The 15,000-nt window shown below is 45.4% G+C and overlaps 1 protein-coding gene across 1 annotated transcript in view; it reads left to right on the forward strand.

Moving 5' to 3' along the window:
- Nucleotides 1-15,000, forward strand: part of cdk14 (cyclin dependent kinase 14) — a 333,238-nt gene that overhangs the window by 236,012 nt on the left and 82,226 nt on the right. The window contains exon 14 of the mRNA XM_079503254.1: nucleotides 5,603-5,764. Coding sequence (XP_079359380.1) covers nucleotides 5,603-5,724 — 122 coding nt within the window. The 3' untranslated portion in view covers nucleotides 5,725-5,764. The remainder of the gene's footprint in view (nucleotides 1-5,602; nucleotides 5,765-15,000) is intronic.

Consider the following 15,000-nt stretch of genomic DNA (forward strand, 5'->3'; position numbering starts at 1 on the left):
TTTTATTTTGCCTTTTTTTTCTCTAGAAACCGTTTTCATCTAAACCGGGCCTTAGCCTATTGCAGCTGAGGGAGGGAGAGAGAGAGAGAGAGAGAGAGAGAGGAGAGAGAAGAGAGAGAGAGAGAGAGAGGGAGAGGGAGAGGGAGAGGGAGAGGGAGAGAGGGAGAGGGAGAGGGAGAGAACGCACAGTGTTTCAGTCAACATATCAATTAAAGGCGGTGCTATCAGCGGAGCAGCATGAGCGTGATGTCAGGAGGACATCCAGATTATGTGACAAGGCCGGCGACATGGTCAATCCTGTTAGTGTGCTATTCATTAGCGGTGTTGGAGCACACGGCTGTCTGCCAGGCCTGAGAGAAGACAGCCCACAGGGTGGCCATTTTAATGTGACAATCGCCTCTTTTTTTGTTATTCCCCCAGATTAGGATTTTTCCTTTTTTTTCTCCTTTTTTTTTTGCTGTATTAATCCTGTTATCAGCACCCAGCAGGTTGTCACAGACACACACACACACACACACACACACACACACACACACACACACACACACACACACACACACACACACACATGCACACGTGCACGCAGGCAGGCACATACACGCCACTCACTTTCTCTCTCTTTCTCTCTCTCCCTTTTAGCCTCTCTAAAATGGTCTCTTTTTGGCATGTAACATCGGTACGCACACACGCACACGCACACGCGCACACGCACACGCATGACAAGGAAAGACTGAATTTTAGTGCTTTAAAAAAGGCATCTTTTTTCTCTTTCTAAATGAGGACAGCATAGTGGATAAACAGCCTTCTAAATGGCATCAGTATCCTCTGTGTGTACAAAGACAGCAAAAGCGGAAAAAGAGGCGCAAATAGAGGTATGGAAAGAAAGATTGCGTCGCTGGGGGGGATGAGGCGGGGGGGGGGGGGTTGGGGGTGGATGAAATTATGCAGAAGAGAAAAGAAAACGAGATAAAGAAACGGCTAATTAGTGCAGCCTTCAGTATTTGGCTCCAAACCCAGCATGGTAATCATCCTCCTCCAGCAGAATGTTGTCTGTGCCAATGGGAATGGGGGGGAGGGGAGGGGGGCATGCTGTGCCAATGGGAATGCCCAGTCCGTGGGGGGGGGGGGGGGGGGGGGGGGCTTCGGTCACGCGGGGGAATTCAGGCCCTGCTGTTCGTGAGCCTTGCTCTACATTGGGCATGCCCACCGTTTCACTTATCAAACAGAATAAAGCCTGCACACTGGGTCATGCACCAAGGCTTATAAGGATAATTCCGGAATTGCGTTTTTCTTACCGTAATCTGATGTTATCTAACTATAAATGCACCAAGTATCTGTGTAGGTACGTCTGTATATATACGACCGTAATCCACGTAACTCGAGAACCGTTCGCCCCAACGACTTCAAATTCGACACACTCGTTTCACCCCACCACAGGGGGTGCAGTGCCCGGTGTCGAGTCGGTCTCTGGCCTCTGCCCAGGCTCTGGACCGGGCCCCTGCCCAGGGTCCATATATGGAGCTAGCCTGTTCTGACATCATTCTGACGTCTACTCTGCATATTTGGGCATGCCTGACAAAGAACTCCACATATGGGCATAAAAGGGACACACGACATAATTACTGGGTGGGGCATCCATTTCCAATGAACTTGCATCGTTCCAAGTAGGTCAGTGCCCAACAGGCACCGCTCTAGCTATATCCAATGACAAGTGCTACAGGTGAGAAATAATAACATGAATCCATCTAACGCCTGGCTTTGTGCGTGCCCCCCGTGATGTCATGTGGCAGTCACGTTTTAATTTTTTCTTTTTTAATGTTTGTTTGTGGCTTTTATATTATTTTAGAGGGACAGACAGTAGGCTGACAGGAAATGGGGAGAAAGATAGGGGGGTGACATGCAGTAAAGTCCTTCGGGATCGGGAGTCGATCCCGCGGCACACTGAATTACAGTATAATTTCACTGGCCCTCTGGGTCATTCAGGAGGTTAGTGATCTTAGATAATATGTCATGCAGGGGCTTAGTTATCTCAGATAATATCATGAAGAGAGTTGGTGATCTCAGATTCTGTCTGATACAGTGGGTTAGTGGTCTCAGATTCTGTGTCATACAGTGGGTTAGTGGTCTCAGATTCTATGTCATACAGTGGGTTAGTGGTCTCAGATTCTGTGTCATACAGTGGGTTAGTGGTCTCAGATGCTATGTCATACAGTGGGTTAGTGGTCTCAGATTCTGTGTCATACAGTGGGTTAGTGGTCTCAGATTCTATGTCATACAGTGGGTTAGTGGTCTCAGATTCTGTGTCATACAGTGGGTTAGTGGTCTCAGATTATATGTCATACAGTGGGTTAGTGGTCTCAGATTCTGTGTCATACAGTGGGTTAGTGGTCTCAGATTCTATGTCATACAGTGGGTTAGTGGTCTCAGATGCTATGTCATACAGTGGGTTAGTGGTCTCAGATTCTGTGTTATGCACAGATGATATATAGGGTGCGTTCGGAAATGCGCACCGGGAGCGCACTCGCCTATTAGCAGATTGTGTGCCCAAGACGTCTGTGGACGTCCTGGGTATTACCCCACATATGTTGCCCAAGACGTCTGTGGATGTCCTGGGTATTACCCTGCATGTGGTGCCCAAGACGTCTGTGGACGTCTTTGCAAAAAATATATATATATATATTATTTTTATTATTTGTTTTGGTTTTTGTAAAAAAAAAAAAAATGTAAAAAAAAACAATGTAAAAAGTGGGCACCCTTTTTTTTTGTTAAGTGTTGTGTGGGCACACAATGTGCTACTTAGTTTGCATTGCACAGTGTGCTCAGTGCGCTATTTCCGAACGCGCCCGTAGTATCACAGGAACAGAGTCACACCGACACCACCAAACTGAATGCAATATCACGGCAATGAATGGTTAATCCAGATGAAAGTGTCTGACTGAAATCATGTCAATTATATGCACGTTGCTGATCTCTCCACGACCCACCTCTGAGACACTGAGAAATAGAAACGTCTCACAATGAGAATTAGTGAGGAACAATTATAGAGAATGTGAAGATAAGGCTGAAAATGGGTGAATTGTTCTTTAAGTAGTTAAATGGCAGCCAGTGGGCGTGGTTGTACGTCCATTGGCTCTCATAGGGATGAAAGAGTTAATCGTCTTTAATGGCTGACCGACAGTGGTGGAAAGTAACTAAGTACATTCATTCAAGTACCGTACTAATTTTCGGTATTTTTACTCTTAAATGTGAATTTGATACTTTATACTTCTACTCCACTACATCTCAGAGACAAATGTACTTACTTACTACGTTACAATTATTTGACAAATTTTGTTACTAGACTAGTTACTTTTCATATATAGCCTAGCTAATTATGAAACATTATCCACTCAAGACCTATTTTATATGGAACCATGACATAATGTTAAAGGATTACATACATACATACATACATACATACATACATACATACATACATACATACATACATACATACATACATACATACATACATACATACATGCAATATTTATTGAGAGAGTATATTTCAATGCAAATAGAATATTTCTACACTGTGGAAGTGCTACTTCTACACCCATACTCACTCTGAGTACTTCTTGCATCACTGCCAAGTGAGGGTGTCACTGTGTGACGAGTTATGGATTCATGTGCAACAATACCAGACAGATTAGCAGGAACAATGGCTGCTCCCACAGGGGGTGTCGGTGTGCCAATTGAATTGTGACATTTTCATCTGAGAGCACGTGCGGTGCGCGCGAGTGTGTGTGTGGTGGGGGTGGGGGGCTCTCGGAGCCAAAGAGCGCAGCGACCTCGAGGGGTTGTTCTAAAACATTTTCATGTGAAAGTCCCCAAATTGTTACATAACATTTTAATGCTGCTAATTTTTAATAGCCAACATGTAAATGGACTCAGAGAGGCTGGAAGTACCGTCACTAAAAACGGTCCACACGTCCCAGACTCTTCTCCCTTTTGGCTCCAAAACTATGGAGTGCACTTCCCATTGCAGTCAGAACTGCAAGACTCACTCCCAATCTTCCGCCATAGTCTGAAAACCCACCTCTTCAGACTCCATCTTAGCCCGTAGCACTTTCCGTAGCTCTTGCCCTAGCCTCGACAACCTTACAGGTTACAGCTGTATGCATAGGGTCAACTTATGTAACTTAGATAGCATGTAGACATAGCACTCTATATAGTGTATACACATAGTTTAATTATATAGATAATATTCCACTGTTACGTTCTTAGCTTACATATGATTCTTCTATCTTTATGTATTTGATATTACCATGTTTTTGGTTGTTGCTTCGTGTAAATCGCTTTGGATTAAGAGTCTGTTAAAGGGTAAGACCACTTTTGTAGAGGTTTGGGTTGTGTAGTTACCTTGCCATGATGTAACTCCAAATGTGGACAAGAAATCAAAAATAATTTCTCCAGTGATTAGAAATTGATAAAGTGTGACCGGATTTGACTGAGAGCCTGCCATAGCGCAAACTCCAGCTTTTTTTTTTAATTAATTTTTTTCAAAATGAGTTTATAGCCCAGGCAGACTCTTCACATACTAGAGCATGTCTGAAATAAGTGTCAGAGCTGAAATCGACATGTAAATATGAAATAAATGCTTAAACATGTAGCTAGGTGTAATGTTAGAGACCACAGAAGTGAACCTTTCAAGCCTGTTTTCTCAACTTGCTGTTTTCTGCAAGACATTACTTTATAAGCCATATCTCCAAAACTGGTGGGACAAACTGAACAACCAACATGTCAATTTGAAGCTATGATTCCCTGCTTTCATATGACATGAAAAAACAAAAATTCAAAAAAATCCAATGGCAGCCCCTCAGTCAAATTTAGTCAGGTTAAAATGATTGTGATGCTCTAACTACTTTTGCTGGGGAAACCTTTTGGGCTCCACGGACCTTACTTTGAGAATCACATTGACCTTGAGAAGGGCCTGGCTGGTTTCCTGTGGACCCTGGTGTCTCTCTCCCTCTCTCTCTCTCTCTCTCTCTCTCTCTCTCTCTCCGTGTGCTGCGATGCGTACGGAAATGAAAGCCAGCCAGGAGAGCAGAGCAGAGTGTGTTGTGACAGCTCCGTTCATCTCCGCTGCGTTCCTGCGCTCTGACTGCATGCAGGCCCTCTTCCTGTATAGCTGTGTTTCCAGCTTAGATAAGAGGATGAGAGCAGGGCTGAAACAGAGCAGGGCTCTGCAGGGCTGCTCTGTTTCTTACTTATAACTCTGAAAAAGTGGAAAACTCAAGACTTAATTCGTTATAACCTCACACCGCTTTGCTATGACCAGTGGTGGAAAAAGTATTTGCATGTTTTACTGCAGTAAAAGTATCAATAATGCAATGTAAAAACACTCTGTTACAAGTAAAAGTCTGGAATTCAAAGTTTTACTTGAGGAAAAGTACAAAAGTGTTGGTATCAAAATGTACTTAAAGTACCAAAAGTAAAAAGTCTCATTGTGAGACTCTCATTGTGCAGAATTTCACAAGTTTAAAATGTATAAAATAGCTTTAAAAAATTATCCGATCTACAAGCTCACAATGTGTCGTGTGTGCTGTGTGTTGTCCTGCAGTGTCTTCTATCTTCGTGGTACCAAGCGTCAAGCTGCAGACAGAGTGTGGGGACAGCATACAGGTGTGTGGCAGGAGGAACAGCCACGGGAAGGAGAAGAGCTCCTCTGGTGGCAAGCACTGATCTGGGAACAGCCAGGAGCACGTTCCCATGAGCCAGCCAGGTATGTGTGCACACGCACACACACACACACACGCACACACACACACACACACACACGCACACGCACACGCACACAGGACGGACCTGGGAACAGCCAGCCCACGTTTCCCATGAGCCAGCCAGGTGGGTGCGCACACACAAACACAGACACACACACACACACGCACGCGCACGCGCACACGCACACGCACTCACACACACACACACACACGTTGTAATAGACATCAGAATGAGCTTCGTTGTCACATCACAGGTTTGTACAGGTTGTAAAGAAGCGGGTGATATTCTCTTTATTTATTCATTTGTTTTTTAATGAGTGCTCCATCGTGTTGTAGTTTTTCGAGGAAAGAAGAACGTAGCGGAACGCGTCAGATGATCGTAAAGATACTGTACATCATGATAGGCCCCCTTAAAGACCTGTACATCATGATAGGCCCCCTTAAAGACCTGTACATCATGATAGGCCCCCTTAAAGACCTGTACATCATGATAGGCCCCCTTAAAGACCTGTACATCATGATAGGCCCCCTTAAAGACCTGTACATCATGATAGGCCCCCTTAAAGACCTGTACATCATGATAGGCCCCCTTAAAGACCTGTACATCATGATAGGCCCCCTTAAAGACCTGTACATCATGATAGGCCCCCTTAAAGACCTGTACATCATGATAGGCCCCCTTAAAGACCTGTACATCATGATAGGCCCCCTTAAAGACCTGTACATCATGATAGGCCCCCTTAAAGACCTGTACATCATGATAGGCCCCCTTAAAGACCTGTACATCATGATAGGCCCCCTTAAAGACCTGTACATCATGATAGGCCCCCTTAAAGACCTGTACATCATGATAGGCCCCCTTAAAGACCTGTACATCATGATAGGCCCCCTTAAGAATACTGTACATCATGATAGGCCCCCTTAAAGACCTGTACATCATGATAGGCCCCCTTAAGAATACTGTACATCATGATAGGCCCCCTTAAGAATACTGTACATCATGATATGCCCCCTTTGGGCAGAAACCTCTTTCTTATCTACATATTAAAGATACTGTACATCATGATATGCCCCCTAAGGGCAGAAACCTCTTTCTTATCTACATATTAAAGTTACTGTACATCATGATATGCCCCCTAAGGGCAGAAACCTCTTTCTTATCTACATGTTCTTATCTACACCTTTTTTCGTAAATGAACTATAAGGCTGCACAATATATCATATCGTTATCGAACATGCGCAATATCAGTATCGCAAAAAGGCAACGGTATCGCGATATGATATATCGGTCAATATATCGATATATCGTTCATATATCGGGAGTGATATTGAGTTGTTATTATGCAGGTTTTTGAATAATGTTTAGTTTTCAATGTTGCAACACTTAAACTATATAGAATATGACATTTTAACAGTAATGTTGTGTAGTTTGGGCCATTGAAGTCCATGCGTTGAATCACTTGGGACAACTTGGGACAACGTGTGGTTAGGGCTTTTAAAGTAATTGTTTTGGACATATGAGGCTTCCACCCGACAGAGACGATAGGGTACATACGATTGCGGACACAAAGGCCACGCACTTGCACTGTGTGGTGCTCCTGTGGAGGGAGGGCGAAATACTGCTCCTGTGTTCAAACACCATGGGTTTTGCTGCTCAGTGAAACATCTCCATTATTCCACGTCTTCCAATCACTTGCATCTCCTCTCGCCGCGTGAGGCATCCACCTACCCGCGAGACGGCCTTGTCTGTCTGTCTGTCTGTCTGTCTGTCTGTCTGTCTGTCTGTCTGTCTGTCTGTCTGTCTGTCTGTCGGTCTGTGTTGGAACCATGGAATCCCGTAATGGCTTGGCTGGTGCTGCATGGTGGGGTGTCTTTTTGAGTGGGCCGGGAGGGTGTCCTATTCTCCAGGAGATGGGGAGGGGGGAAGGGGGCGGGGGGTCCCATTCAGGCTGTATTTGCATGTAATGAGAGGAGCAAGAGGCCAGGCGGCGAGGATAATGGCTGCCTCGCTCTAACCACGGCTCGCCTCGTCCTCCTCGTCCTCCTCCTCCTCCTCCTCCTCCTCCTCCTCCTCCCGATTAGATTCTCGGCGTCTCTGTCACGTATAGAAACCACGTATTTCCAAAATAGTTACTTTTCTTGTAAAGGGGGAGAGAAAAAAGAACAGTGTGTTCTGACGATGGATGCGGTCGGTGTGGTTATTATTAGTAGTAACAAGCTCTAGTTGATTATTTTACATTGGTTCCATATATTTCGTTTCGTATCTGTCAGATGGTCCGAAACTGTTTAAAAAATAAATTCAAAAATAACAAAATATATCTGTCATATCTAGCATACAAGCGTCTAGCTTGCAGATCTGCTACTTCTGTGTTTTCTGCGACACTCGACGTATGACGAAGCAGCCAGACGCTAGATTCAAATAAACAAAAAACGAAACAAAAAAACACAGAGATATAAGGTTTCTGCCCGACAACGATTTCTGCAATTACTGACAGGTGCTGTGATTGGACATGCTCATCCTGGAGGGGGGGGGGTCAAGGTGAACCCATAAGCTCATCTTCTTCACCCCCCCCCCCCCCCCCCCACCATGCATAAGCAAACGTGCATTTTCTGTGACGTGCGCAATTCATGCACAAGATCTTAAGCCAAATTGATGTCGGCCAAACGATGGCTCTGCTCTTTCCAATGGGATCTTTTTCTTCCTCTACCCCGCACCCCCCCTCCCTCTCTTCTTCCACCCCCCTCTCCTTCTCCTCGCATCTTTATCCCCTTCCACCACCCCCCCCCCCTGCCCCCCACCTCTCTCTCTCTCTCTCTCTCGCTCTCTCTCTCACAAATCTCTCCATTCTTCTTGGACACGGAGTTGATGGAGGCTGAGTGGCCCTTCATTTGGCCATCCCATAGTGCATGTGACGGAGGCTGATCCATGTGTGTGTGTGTGTGTGTGTGTGTGTGTGTGTGTGTGTGTGTGTGTGTGTGTGTGTGTGTGTGTGTGTGTGTGTGTGTGTGTGTGTGTGTGTGTGTGTGTGGCCAAATGTCCCCACAAGTATAGTAGAATTCCAGGAAGACTCTTTGTGATGACGAGAATGTTCTGGTCCTGCACGAGAGAAATGGTTGTTGTATGGTAAAAACAAAAAAGCGTGCTTACAATTATTACAAAGATTGAGGTATCGGTTATAGGATCACGATTAGGTATGTTAGGTTTAGGCATTGGAGTTATATACCTGTAGAGTTCTGCCCGATTTTATAGTTGCACAGGGCGCCACAAATAGCCCATCAACAAGCTCACGATGCCAAGATCGGCTAGTTCTGGCTTTAGGGTTAATGTTAAAATTAACCCAAACAAGAAGACATAAAACTGGCATTCATAAAACGTTGATGTCCTCACAATTATAGTAATATACTGTAGTGTGTGTGTGTGTGTGTGTGTGTGTGTGTGTGTGTGTGTGTGCGTGTGCGTGTGTGGAGTGGAAGTCCCCCCACTGCGAGAGCGGTGTCCCCTCAGCTGCAGCATTCACATTGAAATGAGCCTCCTTTGTCCCAAAGCCTGACAGCCTGAGAGAGAGCCACTGATAGGAGCCCTAATCCTAGCGCGCACACGCACTGTTAATGCACCACGTGACGCACTCACGCACACACACGCACGCACGCACACACGCACGCACGCACGCACGCACGCACACACAAATGATATCGTTGCTGTTGGGCAGAAACCGCTGGTCTCCTTATCCTAACTTTTTGTGTTTTTCCCCCCCGTAAATTAACAGCCTACTTGATCATACTACATGCGTCACACAAAAGCATATAGCAGATCTACAAGCTCGAAGCGCGTCGTGTTTCGATCTTGTAGATCTGCTACTTTTGATGCTTTGGAATTTGAATCCTAAGAAGTAACGTGCATGTTTTCTTTTTGACAAATGAGGTTTCCACCCGACAGAAAAGATATATGAGATAAGAGGTTTTTGCACGACACCAACGGATCGCATAGGCTTCTCTCAGGCCACACTATCCAACTGGCATTGCATTTGAAATCTAAAATTGAAAGGTCAGAAGAAAAAAAATGATAAGAGGAGAAGGAGAGGAGACAGAGACAGGAGAAGAAAGGAGATGGAATGAGAGCATTGCGAGAGCCAGGCCAGGTTTTTCTTTTTTGTACTTGTGTGTTTTTGTTGTGTTGTGTTGTATTATTTATTGGAGGTAGTGAAGGAGGGAGGCAGGTTCAGACACAGAGCAGTGCAAGGCAGGCAGGCAACGCTACGCAGTTCCCCTTCTTCTTTGTGTAGGGGTTCGTTCCCAGTGGGCAGTCTGCACGCACGCACGCACGCACGCACGCACGCACGCACGCACGCACGCACGCACGCACGCACGCACGCACGCATGCACGCACGCACACACACAGTCTTTGTGCTTGGCTGGATGGCTGCCTTTGAGGCGGCCATCCAGCCCATAGCAGAGCTATTGAGCTTTAAAGTGAGTGAAGGCCCGGGCTGAGAGAGCCCGGGCCTTCAGAGAGAGAGAGAGAGAGAGAGAGAGAGAGAGGGGCAGAACCTGACACGCCTTCAGCGAGACGCGCCAACGAATGCCACAATGTCTGTCACACTGCCACGGGGCTGAGACGGGACGGGGAGAGAGGGATGGAGAGATGGCCAGGGAGGACTGGAAGGAGGAGGGGGTACAAAGAATTTGTACTTGAGTAAAAGTTGCAATACCGCAATATTAAAACACTCTGTTACAAGTGAAAGTCCTGTATTCAACGTTTTTGTTGAGTAAAACCACAAAAAAGTATTGGAATAAAAATGATGTTGCTGTCGGGCAGACACCTCTTGTCTTTGTGTCTTTTCGTAGATCAACGCCCTACTTTGATCACACTGCAGCGTCACATAAAAGCAAGTAGCAGAGCTACAAGATTGAAACAGCAATATTTGCCTCTGAGATATAGTGGAGTAGAAGTGTAGCTATTCAAGTAAAGTAAAAAAAAAAGTACCCGGAAATTGCACGTAAAATACAAGTACAGTACTTGTGGTAAATGTTACATAGTTACTTTCCACCATTGGGGAAACGGTGGGACCGATGGTAATGGATGAGACGGAAGGGGGGGCAGGGAGCGTAGAAGCTAGGGGCGGATTGTTATTTGATGAGGAGAAACAGGCCGAAAGAAACGCAATGAGTTGAATGGAAGGCAAAGGATTGAAGGAGAAAAGGAGTGAGTGAGTGAGTGAGTGAGGGGTGGGAGGAGAGGGAGGCAGGTCTCAGAGACACAGCAGCACTGCTCTGAGTGAGGGGTGGGAGGAGAGGGAGGCAGGTCTCAGAGACACAGCAGCACTGCTCTGAGTGAGGGGTGGGAGGAGAGGGAGGCAGGTCTCAGAGACACAGCAGCACTGCTCTGAGTGAGGGGTGGGAGGAGAGGGAGGCAGGTCTCAGAGACACAGCAGCACTGCTCTGAGTGAGGGGTGGGAGGAGAGGGAGGCAGGTCTCAGAGACACAGCAGCACTGCTCTGCTGCACTGATGTATGTTTATTCATGATTGTGCATTATTCACTAGAATAGCTGATGCAACGAGGTGCCTCGCCTAGGCAATGGTGCTGCTCCGACTGTCTGTCTGTCAGTCAGTCCCCTCGGCTGCACTGACCACAAAGTTCACCTCAAAGTTACGACAACAAGCTTGTATTAAAAAACACTGACTGAATAGTGGCTAGACTTTTCGCTAACTGACTTGGTCGTACACAATAAAATCCTGAGTTAATTTAACCCATTCAGGCCTGACGTCGAAAAAAAAAAAAAAAAGTTTTCTAAATCATGACAATTTTCTGAAAGATTTGAGGCACATTTTAATGATTTTTCAAAAATAGCATGGCGCGCTACGAGCTTGTAGATCTGCTATTTTTCAATAGTTAAATTATAACATAATGTGTAAAACACCAAAAGGGGTTCCCGCCCAAAATGGGTTAAAACAGTGAATAGTGGCTAGACTTGTTGCTAACCTACCCGGTCTCACCCAAACACGGTGAAATAGCACGTACACGCCTATAGAAAACCCCAAAATCCATACATACGACACTGAAATCCTCCCCATAGACAATGACAGAGGGGCGCCGTCTCTACCAAACTTGAGCCACGGGAGACACCACCGAGGGACCTTAAAGGGCCGCGAGTTGCGTTGCGAAGTTCGGTAGAGCCGACCCCGTCCGAGTTGTAACCCGTATTGACAGAATAGTAAATAATGTCAAACCCCCAGCCCAACCCATAGCCACGGTGAAATAGCACTTCCGTACTAGTGAAAGCCACGCCTCCGTCGCGGTCAAAACAGTAGTCGTGTAATATGTACGGATTTGGGGGTTTTATAGGCGTGTATGTACAGAGTTGCAATTCCGAGCTATTTCAGCGTATTTCTGTGAGATGGGATTGCGCTAACACTGTAACTGAGGTTTTTTTGAGTGGTGCAACCACTCCAAGGAACAGCAATGTCCGTGATGTTAACCTATGTGACTATGTATGTGACTATGAGTACCAGTGGGGGCAAAAGTGGCGCTGTTGTGCCAGAAACAGAGAGAGAGAGATAGTGCTGCACTGTTGCCTGCTAATGAGAGAGAGAGAGAGGGGGTTGGGAGAGGGGAGTTGCACCACTGCTTTTTTTACTCTGAAAGTGTCAGTCTTTATTCTTTCAGAGTTAAACTATTGTAGCCTTGTTGCTAGTGGCAGCAGTGGCTCAGGAGGTAGAGTTGCCTGGGTTAGTGTCGTAGTGTCCTTGAGCAAGGCACTGAACCCTTACCTACTCCCGATAAGCCTTGCATGCAGGTTTCCTCTGCATGCCGTCGGTGGGGATAAGGACGCTATACAAATGCCCCATTTGCGGTTTGATTTCTGAAATGTAATGTTCTTTATTTGGTCAGTGCACGGCATGCGATTAACCAGAAACACAAGACCAAAGCTTAGTAAACAAAAACAAATTGATTATGACACAATAAAAAGGCAACATGAAAGAGAGTAAAGGAGGATTAAAAAACAACTTAAATGCCTTATGATCAAAACATGAGTCAAATGTGTAAGCTGTTTATTTATTTTCGTAGTATTTGTTTTACAGGGGATTTTTTAGGGTTTTTCGAGCTTTTATTTAAGAGGCCGGGAACGTGGGAGAGAGTAGGAGAGTAACATGCAGCAAATGGTTCTGGTGGCTGGGATTCAAACCTACAACTCACCGTAAATGCATTTGAACTCACAGGAATGTGCCCTCTGCTCTTGGGCCGGATGATGTAAGCTGTTGGGATACTATTGTATACCAAGGGTTTCCAAACATTTCAGGCCGCGACCCCCCCGAAATAATCATATTTTAACTGGGGACCCCCCACCCTGACAAGCACTTGGAAGTGTAGGTGTTACGTTTAGTTTGACTCGGTTCCTCACAGATAAACGTTGTGAAAAACAACTGTATGTTGGTTTGTTTACTGTTGAGTGAGAAAACAACCACCACTTTCCTGGGGTGTAATGTGTTTTTAGGTATTTTAGTCATAACGCCATGTTCATGACCAAAATTCGTCATGAAAATGTGGTCTCACTTCCTTCCTGGACTACAAAGTCACACCTCCATGCAGCCTCCCCCCTCTCCACAAGGAGAGGCAGTGCACCAAAGCATTATGGGCATTGTAGGAATTCAGTGAGTGACTGCAGTGTCTTCCAGTGGTGAGGGTTAGGCTAATCATCTGGGGGACCCCCATACAGTTTGGGAACCACCACTATACTAATAGTCCATGAGCATTGCTCTATAAAGTTACATAATCCAAAGCCAAGGTAAGAGCTCAATTTACCTCGCTCCTAAACCATAAAACTTGTATGGTTAGTACTCCTGCTTAACTTTTGGAATGTGACCCCACGTAGAGAAAATCATATACTACCAGAATAGCGTCCCCAGCATCATAACAGTACGCAGAGTGACAGTAGAGCCTCTCTCATCATAACCAAGTCAACTACAAGTCATAGAGAAACGCTGTCTTGACAGATGTCCCTCTATCGGTGTCACTGTCACCCAGCAGTGTGGCAGCAGTGTTGATTTTGACAGCGAATTTTTATTTAGTTGTAGACCTTTGAATAGAATCCCATTTAGTTTTCACATTTTAGTCATCTGAAATGTTTTGTTTTTTTTAGTCTAGTTTTAGTTGACTATCACAGGATTCCAGACTACTAAATCTACAGTTTGATTTAGTCAACAAAAATGTATTTTGGCAGGCTGTGATGGTCTGATTTACACTTTGCTGTGTGCTGAAAATAGCAGATCTACAAGGTTGTGAGCTTGTAGTACAACACCCAACAACAACAACAACAACAACAACAAGCCATAACATATCATCACTTAGTTCTACTGGATCTCTTCTCCACCTAACATATATTAGTCTATTTATTTATTTTATTTTTTCACAAAAATGTCAATATAATAGTCATAGTTTTGGTCATCATTGGTTAGTTTTTATTTATTTTTTTATGTTTGTTTCATACATAGACATATTTCCGTCTTAGTTTTAGTCGACGGAATGAACAGCTCATGGCAATGAACAGCTCATGGCAATGAACAGCTCATGGCAATGCATGCGTGCCTGGCTGCTGTTGCTAGTGTCTGGCAGAGAAAGCGACAGCGTGGCAAGGCAATACTCCACCTGTCTGCAGTGGGACAGCAGCTGCAGCCAGGAGGCAGGAGGAAGGCGGCCATCGTGGGTCAGGGAGAGGACGTCTGTGGCCCCTGAAGCACCGTCACTGTCACTTTGAAGATAACAGCCACATGGCACCAGCTATAAAACGGCAATGTCCGACCATTCAGAGAGGTGCCAGCTGTTTATCTTTGGCCAAGCACACTCACACGGACGGGCACGCGCGCGTTCCGCTCACACATGAATGTCTGTGCGATCCGTTGCAAAAGCACCCCACCTGAGCCGACGAATTGCAAAGACACCTACAGTATACTGTTACGGCAGTGGTTGCTTCTCAAAGTATAGGGTCCGGGGACCTCCAGACTAGAGGTCCTTAATCAGCGTTCGATGGGGGGGTCGGCACTCGGCGGCAAAATGAAGAAAAAAGCATACAAAAATATAGCATAAAAAACGTATTTAACCCTATATCGTCTCTGTCAGGTGGAAACCTCATACATGTATGTCCAAAACTGTTACTTTTCAGGATTCTAATTCAAAAATATTAAAAGTAGCAGATCTGCAGGGTCTTTGCGCATCGGCTACTTTTGAACATGGAGATAAGA

The sequence above is a fragment of the Electrona antarctica genome (assembly GCF_951216825.1).
Source record: "Electrona antarctica genome assembly, chromosome: 6".
Taxonomy (NCBI): domain Eukaryota; kingdom Metazoa; phylum Chordata; class Actinopteri; order Myctophiformes; family Myctophidae; genus Electrona; species Electrona antarctica.